The following is an 18,783-nucleotide window of genomic DNA, read 5'->3' on the forward strand; positions in this document are numbered from 1 at the left end:
GTGGCCTGCTTCAGTGCAGTGCAGGCTGTGAGTGTGTGTGAGCTGCTCTGTGATCGATAGATGAGGCTGCTTGAAAGAGCAAAGCTCTAGACAAATAGACAAACAGAGAATCAGGAGGGAGACATTACATCCACTGTGTTCTCTGCTGCAGCTGAGGATGTCTGAGGAAACTCATTCAGTTTACACTACTTTGTTGGATCTGCGGTCCAAACACACAGGGAACAAAGCTGTCAGCTCTGCTAGCACTCCCATCTTACACACTGAAGTGAAACTAGGGTTCAAGCAACAAGCTGACCATGCCATTGATGTGTTAGTGGAAACAAGGAGTTACACAACAGGCCAGCTGGCTTCGCTACAAACATAAATTCTTCAAGTTATGGTTTTGTATAAAATGTGAAGCATTGTTTCCTGACTAGCAAAGATCATGATACAGTACAAATTGATTTCATTCAAAAAACAAAAGCAATTTTATTGTTTTATGATCATTTTAAATTAACAATTTGTATGAAAAAAACTCCCCTTCTCAGGGTGATAAGTCAGTCAAGCATATAATACACATATTTCTGGATCAGCAGAACTTACTCATGTGGTATCATTATCTCCATACAGTAAGTCTGCACTTTGACGATTAACATCCATAAATTTACCTAGAACTATGGAAAATTCCATTTAACTTTATTTCAGACACCTAGGTCCATATCAGTGTAAAAATAATAAAATTCAATATGAGGACAACAACACAGAGATATAATTGTTGTAGTTCACAAGTCCACAGTTCCAGTGTTTTTAAAAACAAGAATACCTTGTATCACTTTGTGTAGGCTCAGTTAAGGCAATTATGATTACATTTTTTGAATCAATTAATTAACCCATACATTTGTACATAAAATTCCTCAACACATCATGAAAGATTGGAACATTACTAGTCACAAACATATGACTTGCACTTGTCCATCTTGGGGGCTTGAGCAAAATTGTGAACGCATCATTAAATGCCACCTGAAGCTTTTTTTGCTTTATAACTGCACCAAAAGTGGGCTCTATAGAGTGGAGTACAGTAGGTTGTAAAAAGGGGTGTTTTAACATCATCTCTACATATATAAAATTTGCATGCCAGCATATTGGCTTGTGCATAAAGTTTGCAACACTGGCGCTGCAAATATCTTACTTTGTTCACCACATTCAGCACTTAGTCTGCCGTAAAGAATGAAGGAAAATTTTGCTTCTGATCCTCCTTGGTTTTAGCAATCATGAGAACACTCGTTTTAGAGTTAAATTTAATGTTATACTGTACACCATAACTTGAGCAGACTGAGCAGCTGCTGTAAGCCACCACTATAAGGAGACAGGACGATTAACTGTGCACTCACACCCAAAGATTCATAAGCAACAAAAGCAGCCGGCAGTTATTCATTGTCAATGAAAGCTTGCAAAGAAGGGCTTCAGACACCTTGGCAGCAGTGAGCAGCACAATGCCAGAGCCAAGACCGACAAGTTGAAGTTGAGCAGAGTGTAACTTTATGCAAATTAGCAGTGACACCGCTGACGCAGCAACCGATTGTAGGTAAGGATTTGATTTTCTTCCCACAGCGACCGCTGTACTTAAGTTCCTAGCAAACATCTGTTCCATTCCATATTGAAAATGGAAGAGAAATTGATCATTACAGTCTCTGGTTTCCTGGAGCTGTATGATTAATCATTCATCATTGTTTGTTTGTTGTCCATAGGCTACTCGGCCAACAACGTGATTTTAAAAGAAAAATGGCATTTTTATTTTTTAAATGACAGAAAAATAGACTAGGCATATTTTTCTTTCTAAATAATACAGAGTGGAAACATGAAAAATTGTATATTTTATCATCCTTGTCCAGTTCACGGCTGGCGTGCTGAATAGTTCTACTACAAAGTTGATATTGGCCACAACCGAACATGTCTGTCTGATGTGCTGCTTGAATGACCCGCCCCATACCAATGACAGCTGGAGGGCTGCCAGCGAGCAGCCAGCAACCAGAACGCCCAAGTCATCAGTGTACATCAGATGATTAATAAGACTATACCCACCATACATCCAGCCTTACACTTTATTAACTTTTTAGAAAGATCATCCATATAGAGATTGAAGAGAAAAGGTGACAATATTCCACATGATCAGACACCTTTGGTCACTAGGAAAGGTGCCAATATACTCTTACCCCATCTAGCTTGCACAGTTTGACACAAATACCAAAACTTGGTGCAGTCTGTTATTTCAGCCACTCCTTTTCCAGTGATTCTATATGTGAAAAGAACTTTTGCAATTGACCAGTGTGGCCACTACACCACAATTGCTTCACAGCCCAACACCATTCCTGGGGGCTTGGGTGTAGCCCATACAAAGCATGATAGTAATAAGTTTAGGGGAAGATAGTGGCCTTGGTTCAATATTGAAAAATTGAACAGTGACATGAGTAAGAACATCTAAACTTTTCAATATTTAACCAAACCTTAAATCTTTCCCTTAACTTAAAAGTTTTTTTTGTTGCCTAAACCTAACCACATGCAGGTCGCAGGAAAAGACCAGTGTCAAAGTCCTATACTTCGTAATCCCAGCACACACCATTCTCCCTATCATTGTTGTGAGGTTGGAGAATGCAGCACTTCATGGAGTGGAAAAGATGTAGACAATCATAATAACATAATTTCTAGGAGACATTCCATTCACATACAGATATTTGAAGTGTGTTGAAAACCTGTGGACACACAAGAAAAAAGCTGGCACAATTTCTGAGTAGCTTATCCTGTCCTAAAGATAAAAATATATGACGTACAGTGACTATCACATAAGCCTTTAAATAAAGAGACTTCAAACGTTTAACTAAAAAACACCAACCAAAAGTGTTTTGGTTGGTAAGTTGGGCCATCATGAGATGTGCAGTAATATTGAAACATAAGTGAATAGTTATTAAAAACAGGACTTTCATTACAATCTAATATATAATGGATTATTTTCTGTAATGAAGTGTCCCACTAGTGAAAGCACTGGGTAAAATCATGTGTTGACAGCCATAGAGAGTAAATGAATGAACATACAACCACTTGGCAGTACATGAGCTGTGAATTTGGAACCCATTACATGTTTTTTTTTCTTTTCCCATGGTCCTTACCTCACTTATCTCTTCACAAGAAGGTCCCAGGTTGAGATGAACTCTGCAGCCCTACTTGCTCCCACTGCCAGTTGCTCTGGATGAGAGCGCAAGCTAAATGCCTAAATTGTAAATTGCGGTTGGTAAGCTAATGAGCTGCATTATGTCTGCTGTGATTAGATGTTATTTGCTCCCAGGATGCTTTGCCCTGCAGAATAGAACATTGGTACTTAGTCTGCCGTCAGGAAGTGAAGTCTGCCAGTGCTTATGTATGACTCTGTGTGTGTGTGTGTGTGTATGTGTGCGTGTGTGTGTATGTGTGTGCATGCTTGTATGGGACAGTGTTTCAGTGAGTCTCTCTGTGCCTTGGATGCTAATTTCAGCTCAGTAATTGTGTTTCCATTAAAGTGCTGGCATCAATTCATCCAGGACACACTGCTAATTTAGCCAGCACCCGTTGCCCTCCAACCACCATGCTCACACACACACACAGAGTCACTAACAGACACACACCGACACACACACACACTGCCACTTCACTGGCATCACTTCCTCTATTAGCGACTTAAAAGTCTGTGAAGCTGAAAAGACACATACACACACACACACACACACACACACACACACACACACACACACACACACACACGCACAGGTTGACTACAAGGTTCACTTTGCACAGTCAGTGGGTATTTAACTACTCAAGTCATCACAGCTCAGCTGACACTCTGTCCTTCCTCCTCACTCACTCTCTACTCCATCCCTCCCTCCAAAACAGCACTGACACTATTTCAATATAAGCCCTTTTCACACATGCAGTCTATCCCTGAAATGTTCAGGAACATTTCGCACATGGGGTCATGTGTGAATGGGAGCAGGGATCGATATTCAGGGAAATCTGCCAATTTCCCACCTCAAGACCTAGTAACATTTCAGGGAAAATGCCAGCACAGGTGTGTTGTGAATGAAAGCAGTAACAGTGCAGGGACAAGCACGTGAAGGGTTACATCCGTCTGATGAAAGACGCTTTCACGTGGAGCAAGTGAATCAATCACAAGACTTGACGTGTGGGTGATGTACTGCGAGTTGGGCGGTGCTTGTTTTAGCTCGTCAGTTTTCAAATTGCAGCCCTGCCTCAAACTTTCTCATATTACAGCTAAACAGTACACTTAGATATATTTCTGAAAACATTTAAGGTGAGAAATAGGCAATGCAGCAACAGATTCTTGATTCATATTTGATCAGGACTGCCTAGCTTGAAAGTTTGATCTGATCCATATATTCTGGCATTACCATGACATGTGTGAAAAGGCACAAGACGGAAATGCTCCTGAATGTAGCTGCATAGTGAAAATCACCAGTGGTGCCTGAAAGATTATCCCAGTAAAAAAAAGTAAAAAGAGGCTATAATGACCACCACTGAGATACGTCACTATAACTGAATCACAACTAGGAGTCTGTCAGAAGTGTAACTGACACTTTATGATACATCATTATATAGCAGGCATTTTGTGAGTGTATGTAGATTATACACTCATGCTGCATGGGAAATAAAATATGGAAGTATGCCAGCAGTTCCACATGCTGAATATCAGTATGGTCCTGCTCTCTCTCTCTCCCTCTCTCTGTCACACACACACACACACACACACACACACACACACACACACACACATACACACAGGAAGCTACTTCATTTACTTCACTTCTTTTACAGACCTAATGGGCTATAGTGGTGATTTTGCATATTTCAGCTATTAAGCTACAAATGACATATACTTCAAACAGCTGACTGTAGCCCGTCTAATAATTAGTATTTGAAGGTGATAGCAATATCAATATTTAAGAATTAAAGATATTTGATAAAAACATATTGGCCAACATTGGTAACATTATCACATAATATAAACAAACATACTTGATGAGGATCGTTTGGTTTTGGTTGTTAAGGAATTGTGGCCAAGCTATTTAAGGATTAGGAGATTTAAGTCAAGTCAAGTCCATTTTATTTGTATAGCCCAATATCACAAATCACAAATTTGCCTCAGGGGGCTTTACAGTCTGTACAGCTATACAACATCCTCTATCCTTAGACCCTCAATTAAGATGAGGAAAACTCTTAAAATTCTTTAACAGGGAAAAAAATGGAGGTAGAAAATGGAGAGGTAGAATCCCTCTCCCAGGATGGACAGACATGCAATAGATGTTGTGTGTACAGAATAGAGCAAGATTATACAGTTGAAATATAAACTTGTGTCGCACTTTTTTATAGTACATTAATAAGACATAATAAGCCGTACTTTGTATCAAATTAGACAAAAACTAGGAATAATATATTCTTTATTAGACTGTAAACAAACACAGTTACAACCTAATTAGACACATACATCTAAATTATGCTGTAATTAGAAACTGCATACCACGCTTTTTACGCCCTGAAGTTAGCATTAGCATTAGCATTAGCCTGCTTTAGCACCTCTGTGGAAACTGGAGAAAAGTGCATCAGATGGAATTAAAAGAGTTAAGAATTCAAATTGTCAGACTATCTACAAGAAGCTGTACTTTTGATGATCATTCTTTTCTCTGTGGTTTATGCAAATAAAATACTGTCGCATGTCAATATTTACCCTGTGTTTCTGTAAAAATGATGCATATGTCTTGTATGAACTAACATACTTCATGTGTTTGCTGTGTGTTTTGTTATATATCATTTATTATCAGGATTATCTTGAAAGTGACATGTTTTTAAGATGTATAACAGACAACCGGATCTGACAGGACGTTGGTTAGACAATTTCAGAACATAAAGCATATTAACTTGTTAAGGTTTGTCTCAAGTAGCAGATATGTGATTTCACTGTAGTTTACGGTACAGTTCTTTTGTAATGTGTCACAAATTACCCTCTAAGAAACTCTAATAATGGTCTAACAGTGGGAAATAAAGATGCAATGTACTGGCAGTTTCCATAGCCTAATGTTACTGGGGTTGGCATTAAATGGTCTGATGTCATAACTGGTATGGGAGTAAAGTGTCGAGGAAACATGTATTATGCCATTTAATACTACCAACAAACTCCACAGGACTCCGGAGAACATCCAGGCTACAAGGGACGTGTAAAGTAGTGACCAGATGTGACCCGATGTGGTTTGACTTCAGTTTACGATAGTTTTCTTTCAATGAGCAACAATGTAAGCTAGGCCAAATAAATGTATTGTCCTCTGAGGTCTCAGTGTTTTAAATTTGTCTAATTACTAATCAATTCCTAGTAAGGGTAGAATAGCGTATAACTGTAGCATATTATGGAATTTGAACTTGTAATTGATTCCTAATTAGACTATGATCTTGTAAAATGGTGTCTAGTGTATTAGGATCTCTAATACAACATTATATGTGGTTTCTTATTACAGCATAATTTAGGTGTATGGTGACTAGTTTATAACTGTGTTTGTTTACTGTCATAAACGTTATTTCTAGTTTTTTGTCTAATCTGATACAAAGTATGGCTTATGACGTCTTATTAGTATATACTAATAAGACTAATAAGTCTTAATACTGTAAAATAAAGTGTACAAATTTGCAATTTAAAGAGCAAATTTAAATTAAATTAGTATCAATTACAGCTAGGAATGCAAGATCAGAATTGCATCTTAGCCAGGTGTAAATATAATCTGTACAGTGTGACCACATTCTTAAGAAAAAAATCCACCCAGCATAGATGCACTCTGTCTCTTCCTGCCAGCTCACAATGTGGGCAGAATGGAGATGTGAGAACCCTTATTAATAGCAGGTGTAAATGCAAAGGCTGATGGATCGAATTTCATTTCCCAGATACAGATCACATGTTGACACCAGATGGAAATGTGGTCTAAAGGTTCACTTATAAGTGTTAATTCATGCAAAGTATTTGTACATTAATACATTACTATATATCAATATGTACTGTATGTTACATCATAGTGTGTTATAAACTATGCATTAACTGTTTGTAATCTGTGTATAGATGCTAAGTTGCTATGTCAAGCAACATCACACTGACTGAAGGTGGAGTTGTGTCACACCAGTGGATTTTCTTTGATTTGAGCTTCTAACAGAATCTGTACCTCCCTCCTCAGAGCCCACGGGCCAGACGCCATGATCCTGGTTGATGGACAGCCTCTGCAGACCAATGGGGAGCTGGGTCTGTCCCAGATGCTTCATATAGCCAGTCAGATTGCGGCTGGGATGATCTACTTGGCATCTCAACACTTTGTTCACCGTGATCTGGCTACCAGGAACTGCCTAGTGGGGAATGGCCTCCTGGTGAAAATAGGAGACTTTGGCATGTCACGTGACATATACAGCACAGATTATTACAGGGTAAGAACACATGTTTGTTTCTTACATGACAAACCTTTTTTTTTGTTACTTTTTTTGTTTGTTTGTTTAGTAGCCTATTTTTTCTATCTTCACAGCTCATATACACATTCAGTATATTAGATATGTATACATTTACAGAACTGAAATGATTATAACTGAATTTGATTTAAGAAGATAGTAAGTAAAGGGAATGATCAAACACATCCACAGGACCTATTCTATTTCAAAATGAATTTACAGAATACAGTATGTATGTCTCATATACACAAGGATCTATATGCATTAACATTTGTTCATTTTTTTCATTGTGTGCCTTATGGATGCCATTATGGATAGGTCTTTGTTTTATATAACACTTTAATCTGGATGATCCCTAATTATTTGATGATCCCTGGATCTTTGCTTTCAGCTTACGGTAGGAATAACACAACACTTGAAAATTAATGTTATGCACTTGTAAAATTATTTAATTAATTAATTAATAACTAATGATAAATTAATATATTAATTATAAGGAAAAATAATTCAATTCAAATAATCAGTCTTATACCTGAAAGTCATGAATGTAGCGACCTCCATCTCTGGTATAAAGGAACAGACAAACATAAGACTTAGGCTATAAGGCTATAATTCAAGATATTTATTTAACTACCAAGGGATAGCAATGAATTAGAAACACTAAGCATATATACATATATACAACTAAAATGAATGAATGGATGCATGAATGAATGGGTAAATAAAATTAACAAGTTATTGCCGACAGAATGAAGTGTTATCAAAAATGAGTCAAAAATGCAATCAGGTGCTTCTAATTACAACCAATAAAAATTACAATTTTTAATAGCTCTTCCATCAACTCTGAGACAGAAGCATGGTAGATGGTTTTCCTACTGTTTCCTTGGTGATGAAGGACTGATGTTGAGGAGCTTCCTGGAAAGTGCCAAGCAAGGCGAAGCAGACCTGGTGATCCTCAGGTTGCCAGAGGAACAGCCAGATGAGAAGTTGCAGTAGGTGCAGTGAAACAGCTTTGGTTCACTGCTTCTCAGGAGGATGAATCCAGTCTCAGACTAGCTGAGGCCGCATAGTCGACACACACACACACAGCAGGGAGGTGTCCCAGTCTTGGTGCATTCAGTGGCAGGCTCCAGAGTTGGATGTCCTTGGAAAAGTCTTTTAAAAAAAGGTTTAACTACATGATAAAAACAGATGATTACAAAAAATAACAGGTTATTCAAATGTCAAACGGCATAGCTTGGGTTGTGGCTTAGGCATCTTTGCAGTCTTTTGCTTCTTAGTTGAGTCTCTTTCTGGAGTTCTCAGTTCTCAAAAAAAGGACGATGGCCAAAATGCATGGACGGCTATCATGGCTGATAAGGCTGAGAGAAAACAGAAGCAGCAGCAGTGGTAGGCAAGCCAACAAGGCAGAAGAAGAGCAACAGCCACCTAACGAAGAGTTTTGAGGGACTGCACAGAATAAAATTAATAAATCTTAATTTCCTAATCTGTAATTAAATCTATTAAGAAAGCATTATCCTAGCAATCGAACCATAACTAAATAACAGGCTTACACTTATTAATATCAAATAAATCAAATGCAATAACATGTGTGACTTATAATTAACAAATTTTGAAACAGAGTTTAAAATTTCCATAATATCAACCTAATTGATAGTTATAAGGGTAAACCCTAACCCCTAAACCAAAGTAAAAGTGAACCTTGGTTAGATATGTCCAGAAACATATTTTTACACATTTTCAGTTTCATTTCTGACCAATTCAGACATTATTGTGTATAAAAGAAAAAGAGAGGAGGAGAGGGACACTCTCCGAGAGGAATGAGGCTCTTCCCTTAAATTAATGACTTAAGAGATAGTTGGCTAGCAAAAGAAGGGAGGATTGTCTATCCAGGCAGAAACCAGCAGAGTTTGCTGAGCACATCCCAAAGTAATGAACCTTCTTGATTTTAATAACTCTACTGCAACTCTTAAGGACAAGTGAAAATGAGAAATCTGTAAGATTAGAAATTTTTTTGTTTGTCCCACTTTGGGGACAGGTTGTAAAGGACAGTGAACCATCAGGGGACTTCTAGTGGGCTTTAAATTTTCACAACCTTCCCCAAACCCATGCCTAAAGAGTAACCCTTCATTCCTAGACTAAAGGCCTGGTCATACCAGCATTTAAAACAGCTACATTTTGTGGTGAATTCAGATCATTACAATGGAACTGCCACCATCACTTGATTCACTTGTGGGGACAAAATGAATCCATGTATCAATGCATTTTGTTGCATGGAGGTCAACTTTGGTGAACTTTGACCCACACATTCACACCATTGAGCAATAGCAACCTGTCTTCACAGTGCTGCCCCTTTGAGGGGACAGAGAGCCAGAGAGTCCAAAGTGGAGGAAGCATTTGTAGCTTATTAGCTGTGTTGCACACTTTTTTTTTCACTTTTATTGAACCACTCTGTCAGAGTAAAAACTGCTTCACAACAGAGCAATGATTTGCAAACAGTTATGAGAGAGGCATTAATGCTGCATCTTTTGAATAAAATGTGTGAACTGTCTCATTAGCAACCAAGCTAAGCTAACAAGTTTGCTGACTGAGCTTTATTTTCCCTCCTCATCGACTTTTTATTGAAAGAAATGGTGTACAATGGTGAACAAAATGCCATTAAACAGAACATTTGAGAGAAAATAGAGAGAAGCTCCACAAGCTATTGTGACTGACTAGCGCTGCTGGCTAGCAAATTGCCCTGCATATGTAGGTATTGTTACGGACTAGTCAAGTCCAGGGGATTCCGTATTAAGCACCAATACTAGTCCTAACCTGGAGGGTGTAGAAAAGGAGGAAACGTGGAAGAACACAGAGGAAGACGGACTGGTTTCCAATGTTAGAGATAGACAGTCTGGAGGTGGGTTACCTTATCGGGTTTCCACGCCGACTAGCATTTCAAGTCCCTCCGACTCGGCCTCGCCAGCTCTTGCGTTGCTCTCGTGAGCCGCGAGCTCCTTCTGGCGGTTCAGTTCAGTTTTTGGTGGTTGGGGGATGGGTCCCCGAAGAACAAAACTGGTTTTACTCAAGGGTCCGGGTGCAGGAAAGGTATGAAGCTGTAAGGTCTCGAACGCTTCTAAAAAGGACGTCTCTCTGGGCTTTAACTCAACTCGTATCACTTTCAAGGTTCGCGCTTTCCCAGCTGAGCCTCATCACATTACTCCAGTGGCTGCGCGCGCACCTCACCGTGGCGTCCTTTTTATCAACCCGCAGCTTAACCACACCCCCTTGTTATCTTCTCAATGAAAACCAGTCCAGTTTAGGAAAGGGAAAGGAAGAAAGAGGAACTATAAACCCCACCCCCTTTACTCCTAACAGTATTAAAATAATCTAACATTGTGGGCAGATCAGGGTTATTTTGCTTGTGTTGCACTATCCAGTCAGTGGCACAAGGTTAAAGCTTAAGTCGAGTAAACATAGTTATTCCTGTAAATTGACTTACAACAACCAGCATGAACTATGTGTGGATCTCTTTCCCACTTCTCACCATTTTAGGTCAATTTCTTTCTGTAGCTATTTTTCATGGATGTAGCTAGGTAGATATGAAAGGAGATGACATCCAAATTTTTAGTCTTGTTTGCAAAGCTTTCATTGGTAGTCAGTAAGCACAACACCAGACCTATTTGAATCACTGAACAAATCAGAGATGATTCAGAGGTTTGGAACCAGGCTGTGACTAAACACCTTAGACCAATCACATGAGTTTAGCCACAGACAAAGTGATAAACCCTTCTAGTTTGCTTCACTGCTCATTCTGGTTGTGAAAAGGCAGTATTAAGAAAGTGTAAAATATGTACTTAAATTAACATGGTATTTCCTCCTCCATCCAGCACCTGTGCTTCCACTGAGTATAGTGGAGAATGACAAGTCAACACAACATGCGGAATCGCTGTTGATTGATTTTGTTATTCACCTCCATCCCAACTAGTTTGAGATGTCCCTCAAAATGGTGAACCCTCCATGTGAACATGTAAATGCAGGCAGAGTACACAAACAAACAAAGCATCAGTGTAGACAAAATCCTGACAGGTAGAGGATGGATAAGTTATTGTGTTCTACTAGTGTATAAAAGCTGCAGGACATGAGATTGCTACCTTGACTGATCATTACATTATGATTCACTGTATAGCCTCTCTAAATGATTAAATTTTAAAGATTTGTTATGTTTTAATTAGCCCTGGACCTTGGATGAGATGTTGGGATTCTCATGTGGGTCCCAGATGCAGAAAATGAAGAAGCCCAGCTGTACATTTCCAGCCTATGTAGAAGAGGTTTGTCTTCATAGATGATGGCAACAGCAGCTCAGAGGGATTTTCAGGAGACTCTCTCAGAACTGTAATTGGCATGGTGGGAAATAATTTGTGTTTGGCAGTAAATGTCAATGACTCCACTGAGTCCCATCATCCTAAGTAGCTTCTGTGGACTGTTTTGTTTTTAATGGCCGGTCCGAAGTCCCAGCAGGGTGGCATTTAAACAGCAGCAGAAAAGGCTGACTGACTCTCTTTTAATTTAACCCTTATCAGCAGTGCACTGGTTCAGTGGTTTGGTTTTAGAGACACAGTTATACATTTTTTCTCCCTTATTTATATTTCTCATGTGCTCACACCCCCATCTCAATGCAGCATAATGTTGAGCCGTTATGGAATAAATATGTTGTATACTTACTGTGTGAGGCTGAAGATGTCTTCTCAGAGTCTGAAAAATAGATTGTAGTTGGCAGGGGAAGAACGGCACACAGAGACATCATCCAGACAGTCTAGCCCAAATGGAATAGTTTTGGGGGTTTTTTTGTGTGTTTGTTTTTTTTGTATCTTTTCATATGTGTCATCACCTCACTGTCATAGGTTAAAAAGGATAGTATGTGCATCTCCAAAACACATGACACATGAATATGACAACAAAATCTTTAGCTTGCAGTAAAGAAATTTAAAAACTTGAATGTTAAAGATCCCCTCCAGACATTCACTAAGACATACAAAAAAACTCTGCTTGTAATGTGTGTCTGATATGGTTTTTCCAGAAAAAAAGTACCAGTATACAATCTTTAAAATGGCATCTCCTCCTTCTACCTCATTAAAAATTCCAGAATCTATGAGTATGTAAATATATTTCATCTCAGAAGTTTAACTGCTGGACACAAGATGTCTCCTACTTCACTGTAAAGACAATTGCCCTATATTCAATTAGCAGCAGCGCACCGCCGCTGCAAAATTGTGAGCACAGCTGCTAAAATTTCACATAATCATTAATATCAATGGGCTGTGATTGATGATTTTAAATGATTTTTACTTTCTGTACGAGAACAATAACACCCTATGTTATTGTGGAATTGTTTTGAGTCATCCTCCTTCTCCTTATTCTTCAAAGGACATATACGTGAAAGGTACTGTTGTAAGAGTAGTGTAGCTCTGTTAAGGAATAAGGCAGTGCGTAATGTGTGTGTGTGTAGTGAATGTTTGCATGAGTGTGTGTAGTTGAGCGAGTGCAGAGAGTGAGCAGCAGAAAAGTGATGATAAATGCAAGTGGGGAAGTGGGGAAAAGGTTAGCAGTAAGTTGTCAATGTGGCAGTAAATGTACAGTACAGACTACAGTGTGTCAATCAATAAATGTTGCAGCTCCTTAAGACAGCCAATAAATACTCGTCTATCAGTGAGTAACATCAACATGCTAACATGCTCACAGTTATAATTATAATATGCTGATCTTAAGGGGGTATGATGTTACCATGTTCACCATCTTAGTGTAGCATGATGTAGCATGCTAACATTTGCTAATTAGCATTAAACACAAAGTACAGTTGAGGCTGATGAGAAAATCATAAGTTTTGATGGTATTCATAAACCAAATAAATTTCAACCTGATGAAGGAAGTAGAGAAAACATTGAGGGATCACCAGAGTCATTAGGATTTATCCTGTGGACACCATGAACATATGTATAAAATGTAATGCCAATCCATCCAATAGCTGTCAAGACATTTCACTAAAAGCCAGAAATGTCAACCTACTGGTAGCGTTAGAGAAAGAGTCAGGTGGGCACCAAAGTCAGGATTCATCTTCTAGAAATCATAAATGTCTGTGCAAAATTTTATGTTTCGTTCTGTGTTTTAAGAAAACCTATGGTCAGAAAACCAAAAGTGCATAACATGACATCACTGCTACCAACTGGGCCAGTCTTGGGAACTTTGGCATACTGTATCTCATGCAAATAAGCACATATACAAGTTATGAAATACAAGAAGCAGCGGTCAATGATTATGTAAAAATGTGTGTCAGTAGTGTCAATAAGTCAATATCTTCGTGTTCCTCCCTTGACAGGTGAGACAAAAACGTCCTTTCCGGACACTGCACAGGCACAGATATCGTACCAGCTACTTCTGAGAGGACAGAATAACTTGCTGATTAACATGCATCCACTGTCTCCAATTCAGGCTCAGACACCCAAACTGACAGAGGATATCATTTTCCTACAGTGATTCTCCTCCTTGTGCAGACTGTTGGCCTGCAGTCAAACAGAACTCTGGGAACTCTGTCTGCAGGTCAGACTGAGCAGATTTCACTTCAGCTATATGTTTGAATTATCCGAGTCATTCAGGACTTGAGGGTGAAACAGGGTGCACATCTCTGTCCTACACACTCATAGCTGTTCCGGATCAGGGTTCCCAGACTTTATCATGTCAGAAAACTAAGGCTGCAGTGTATCCACGGAGCTTAGGACTAATAAATAAAACACTTTAAGCAGTTTCAAGCAGTTTTTTACATTTAACAGAATTTTGACACTTTGCTTACTACATAAATAGTAAAAAGTGACATCTCCACATTCTTTGTTTTGTCCAAAACCCAAAGATATTAAATTTACAGTTGTATAAAACAAAGAAAAGCATCAAATCTTCACATTTAAAAAGCTGGAACCAGAGACTGATTGACATTTTACTCGATAAACTCTTGACAATGAAAAAGAAATGTCTTGAAGTAAATAAGTAAGCAAATATTGTCAGTATGAGTTATCCCCTAAGATATAAAATTCTGTGTTTTAAGTCTATTTTTTATCTTTTTTTTGTCCATGAGTGAACCAGCAGCAGTCAGGCCAGAACCAGCAAGCGATGTGACATAATTCTGTGATCATTCTACATCATTTCTGAGGAACAGTATAGATGTAAAGAAGACGAGAAGAAGGTGTGATTGTCTTTTGTCAAGAGAGAACTGCTGAAATTGTTGAGCATCTAATCATTTAAAGGGGTATTCCAGTTATTCACTATTGCACTTCTCTAAAGTTAGGGGACTCACAATAGACAGACTGAGAAAGAATGTTTAAAATCAAAGCAGCAGAGGAAGAGATGTCCTGACTTTAGTCCCTAATATCAGTCAAGCTCCAAAAACAGTGGAATTCCCATTATCCAACGGATAGCATTTCCTCCCTAAACCCTTTTTGCCTCTCAAAGACCTAATTCCACACTTTGTCACAGAGGTTTTCTGTGACTGGAAATTCATGAGTAAAATTAGTGGAGTCTTTTAGTTCTATAAAGAAAAGTTGAACTATTATATCCAACCAGAGGACCTAGCGAGTTGTAGCAGCAGACAAGCTGGGAGTATAAAGTTGACTACCTTTAACAGAAACAGGAGCTTCACTGAGCATCAGCTGAGTTGTTCTTGCTAATATTTTCCCTCCATGAACACCGTCCCATAGCTGTGAGCTAACTGCTGCACTGTGGAAGGTGGTCTAGATTAGCCCCAGGCCAGCTGTTAGCCTAAGGCTACAGGTAACCCTGAGCTTCAAACATGAAGTTTGAGAATAATAGAGAAATATGCAGAGCTTTGGAAATCTACAAAAAAGGATCATCTTCTTCAAAGACAGGTAGAATTCTGCCATAAAAATCTGCTCATTAAGAGCTAATATACAGAAAGCTGATTCACTGAGTCACTTTCCACCTGTAGTGATCAGAGTGGAACTAAATTAAGCCAAAGTCTTTCGGTCACATATAAACACTGTGGATTGATCCAAGCAGGAGCAGTTAGTTATTGACTATAAAGCCCAGAAGATTTTAGTTAGCTCCTAACCTTTCGCCAAAGCATAAATTGAAATTGACTCTTTCATTTCTGTCGAGTGACCAAGAGCCAAGAGTCTGGAACAGATAGAAGGCCCCTGCTGAGGATCTCAAAATGTAAGCAGGGTCAAACTGAGATAAAAGGTTTTCAGATATAATAAGGAGTCAGAAGATTTAGTGCCTTGAAGGTAATTAATAGAACCTTGAAATCAATTATAAAACGTAATGGAAGTCAGTGTAAAGAGACTAAAATGGGGGTGAAATGTTCAAACTTGTTTACTCTCTAGTTTACTCCCACACCAGATTCAGATTGCTTTCACATAAAGGGGAATTTACAGGAAGAGATGCATGCATGTAGTACAATTTATCTCATTGATAACAGCCTGAATGTCTACTGTTTTTCATTGTATTGTGAAGCAGCCACAGGGCACACAATATGTTTGTCAGTGTGAGTTTTTGAAACATGGTGAGCATATGGATGGACAGCAAGAAGAAGTGATTTATGCTGTAGAAGAAGGTGGATGTTTTGATACTTTTTGACCAAGAAAACTTGTTATATGTTGTCACAATGTCCTCATGCAAGGAAGAAACACTTATTTGACTTTGAATAGTGTCTTAATCTGAATGAATTTGGAGTGTAATATGATCCTATAATTCAAGTAAAATACTAAAAAAAATTCATGCAAAAATAAGGCTCTGTTCAACATATTATCATCATCATGGCTGCCAATTTACAGAGATGGTTTTTAGATTTTAGGATTTTTATCAGGATATTTTGGTGCAGCAACTACATGTCAGTAGTTGCTACGAAACATCTCTCAGCAGCTCTCTGTCCAGCATCATGTTGTGTTGCAGCTGACAGTGTACCATCACACACTGTAGCCTATAATATTCTCTTCTCTAACACCTCTGTGACTGTCACGTGACACTTCTCATATTAGTCATGGAGCGCTTTGCTTTAGAAAGACGTTTTATAGCATCTAACTTCATGTCAAAGCGTTCCCTCTTTATTTCTGTCACAGTGCAGAGCTGCTCCGATGACATGTCGTTACATTACTATCTTCAAATGTTTCAGCTCCCTGACTACTGACACTCTTAAACTTATTATTTTTGTCTGCTGATTTCTGACAACAGGACTTGAAGCTCTGCAGTGTGAAATTCTTGTTTTTACTTTTTGGTAACATTTTTGTGAATGAAACTTGCCCAGGAACGGAACAGAACATGGAGCCTTATATGGACATTTTAGTGGTGCTGATTATGCCGATGATTAGATCTCACCTACGCGCACCTCTCTATGAACAGGTTTACGTCAAGTTTGGGCAGTTAAGAGAGTTTGTTGAATCTGACTTGGAACACTCGCATGAGCAAACTCCACAGTAAAGAGTAATGAAAGAAAGAACAAAGAGACTTTTAGGATAAGAATATGAAAAGTTCTTGCCCATTGACTCCAGTGCAAATTACAAACCATTTTTACACAATTGGAAAAATTGTATTGCCATGTGTTGATATATTGACAAAAATTAAATACTGTGAAAACTTTATCACATGAATGAATGAGCCCTAAATAACTGAGCAACCACTCACAAATAAATTAATGTTTTTGAATGTATAGCATTTTAGTTTTACCTTCATTTTTTATGGCAGCTTTCATTGAATTCTTGTTGCCTGGAGCAATTTTAAAGGAAGTGCACGGTAATAATTCGAGAGAAGAAGCTAGGAGAGGTTAAAATACTAATTATCACTAATAAGCAATTAAATTAAAGCTTTAATAGTGATTATTTAATATTGAAGAAATTAGTAATTCATAGTGGGTAATGGGTAAAGGAAGACAGGACCTGAGAAAGAAGAGGTGATGGGAAATTAGAGGAGGGATAGAGCAGGAAGGACGATTTGTGAGCAGCACACTGGAGGTCATTCATTATGTGAGTCTTGATTAGGAGGCACATATTTGACTAAATTAGTCAAGCTGCTTCATGATTTCACAGCAGTCAGAGAGCAGGCAAGAGCAAATGAATGAAGATTCACTCACTGTATGATCTACATGGTGTCCTATAATAGAGAAACATTCTGGGCTCTATGTCTTCTCATGTCCTCACCATTAGTCATCTAAGATTAAAGGGATAATCCACCAATCAATCAGAGACTCCACAGACAGTGGGTGGTGAACAAAAGTGAAAACATTACAACCATCCCTGTATCATTACACTGGCTTCCTACATTTTAGAATTGGTTTTAAAATTGTATTACTTATGTTTAAAGCACATCTTGGACTGGTCCAGAATATATAACAGATCTCCTAACATCCCATGACTCTGAAAGTAAATAGCCTTAGATCATCTAATCATCCACTTCTTGCTGTTTCTGATTTGGTGACCAGAGGGGATCTGGCTTTTGCTGGAATGCTTCATATAGAGATTTGGCTATTGACTGACTCTGTGTCAGCTTTTAAAAAGCATTTAAAAGCTTACTTTTTTTAGGATGGGATTTTTATGTTGTGTTTTTGTATGATTACGTCTATGTGCAAATAGCATGTGAAGGAAGATACTGTATATGTATGCCCTTATTTATGTGTGCATCTTTGCTATATATGTATATACAGTATGTTTCTGTAAATGTATCCGTGTGTACATATTTGTTTATATCACCTTGTTTTACCACTTTCATATTTTATTTTTATACTGTATTTATTCTTGATCCTTTTTAGCACAGCTCTGTCTTAATAGTTCATTTTATTTTATTTACGTCTGCTTCATTTATCTTGTTTTTATTACCTTGTGAAGTACTTTGTAACAAGTTTGTTATAAAAAAATATTATTATCACAGAGATTTAAACAAATACAATATTTGGATATGAATTGATGTACTCTGAACAGCTATAAATCCAAATTTTTGTAGCAGTATTTGTCCCCAACCACTCCACCCTCACTGTCAACCAACTGATGCAATTTGCCATTTGTCATAATTCCAAACACACACATTTTACTCCCACTGCTAAAATCAACATAATACACTCTTCTCCAATGTCGACCAGGATAAATGTCCATGAATCTGTTTGGAAATCATGTAAAAAGGCACTCCTTATAACTTGATCACTCCCTGCGTCATGTCAGGCTCTATTTCTCTCTTTCAGTACCAAGGTACTGGCCGGAGTTGGAATTCTGAATAAGAGACATCATGCTTGAATCAAAACTTACAGACAGACTT

At 38.3% G+C, this 18,783-nt stretch overlaps 1 protein-coding gene across 2 annotated transcripts in view; it reads left to right on the top strand.

Moving 5' to 3' along the window:
- The window catches only part of LOC121896669 (NT-3 growth factor receptor-like), a 229,921-nt gene that overhangs the window by 191,731 nt on the left and 19,407 nt on the right, over positions 1–18,783 (top strand). For both annotated transcript variants that reach the window (XM_042410583.1, XM_042410584.1), the window contains exon 15: positions 7,236–7,479. In XM_042410583.1, the coding sequence (XP_042266517.1) occupies positions 7,236–7,479 (244 nt within the window). The remainder of the gene's footprint in view (positions 1–7,235; positions 7,480–18,783) is intronic.

This window comes from Thunnus maccoyii, chromosome 5 (genome assembly GCF_910596095.1).
Source record: "Thunnus maccoyii chromosome 5, fThuMac1.1, whole genome shotgun sequence".
Classification (NCBI taxonomy): Eukaryota; Metazoa; Chordata; class Actinopteri; order Scombriformes; family Scombridae; genus Thunnus; species Thunnus maccoyii.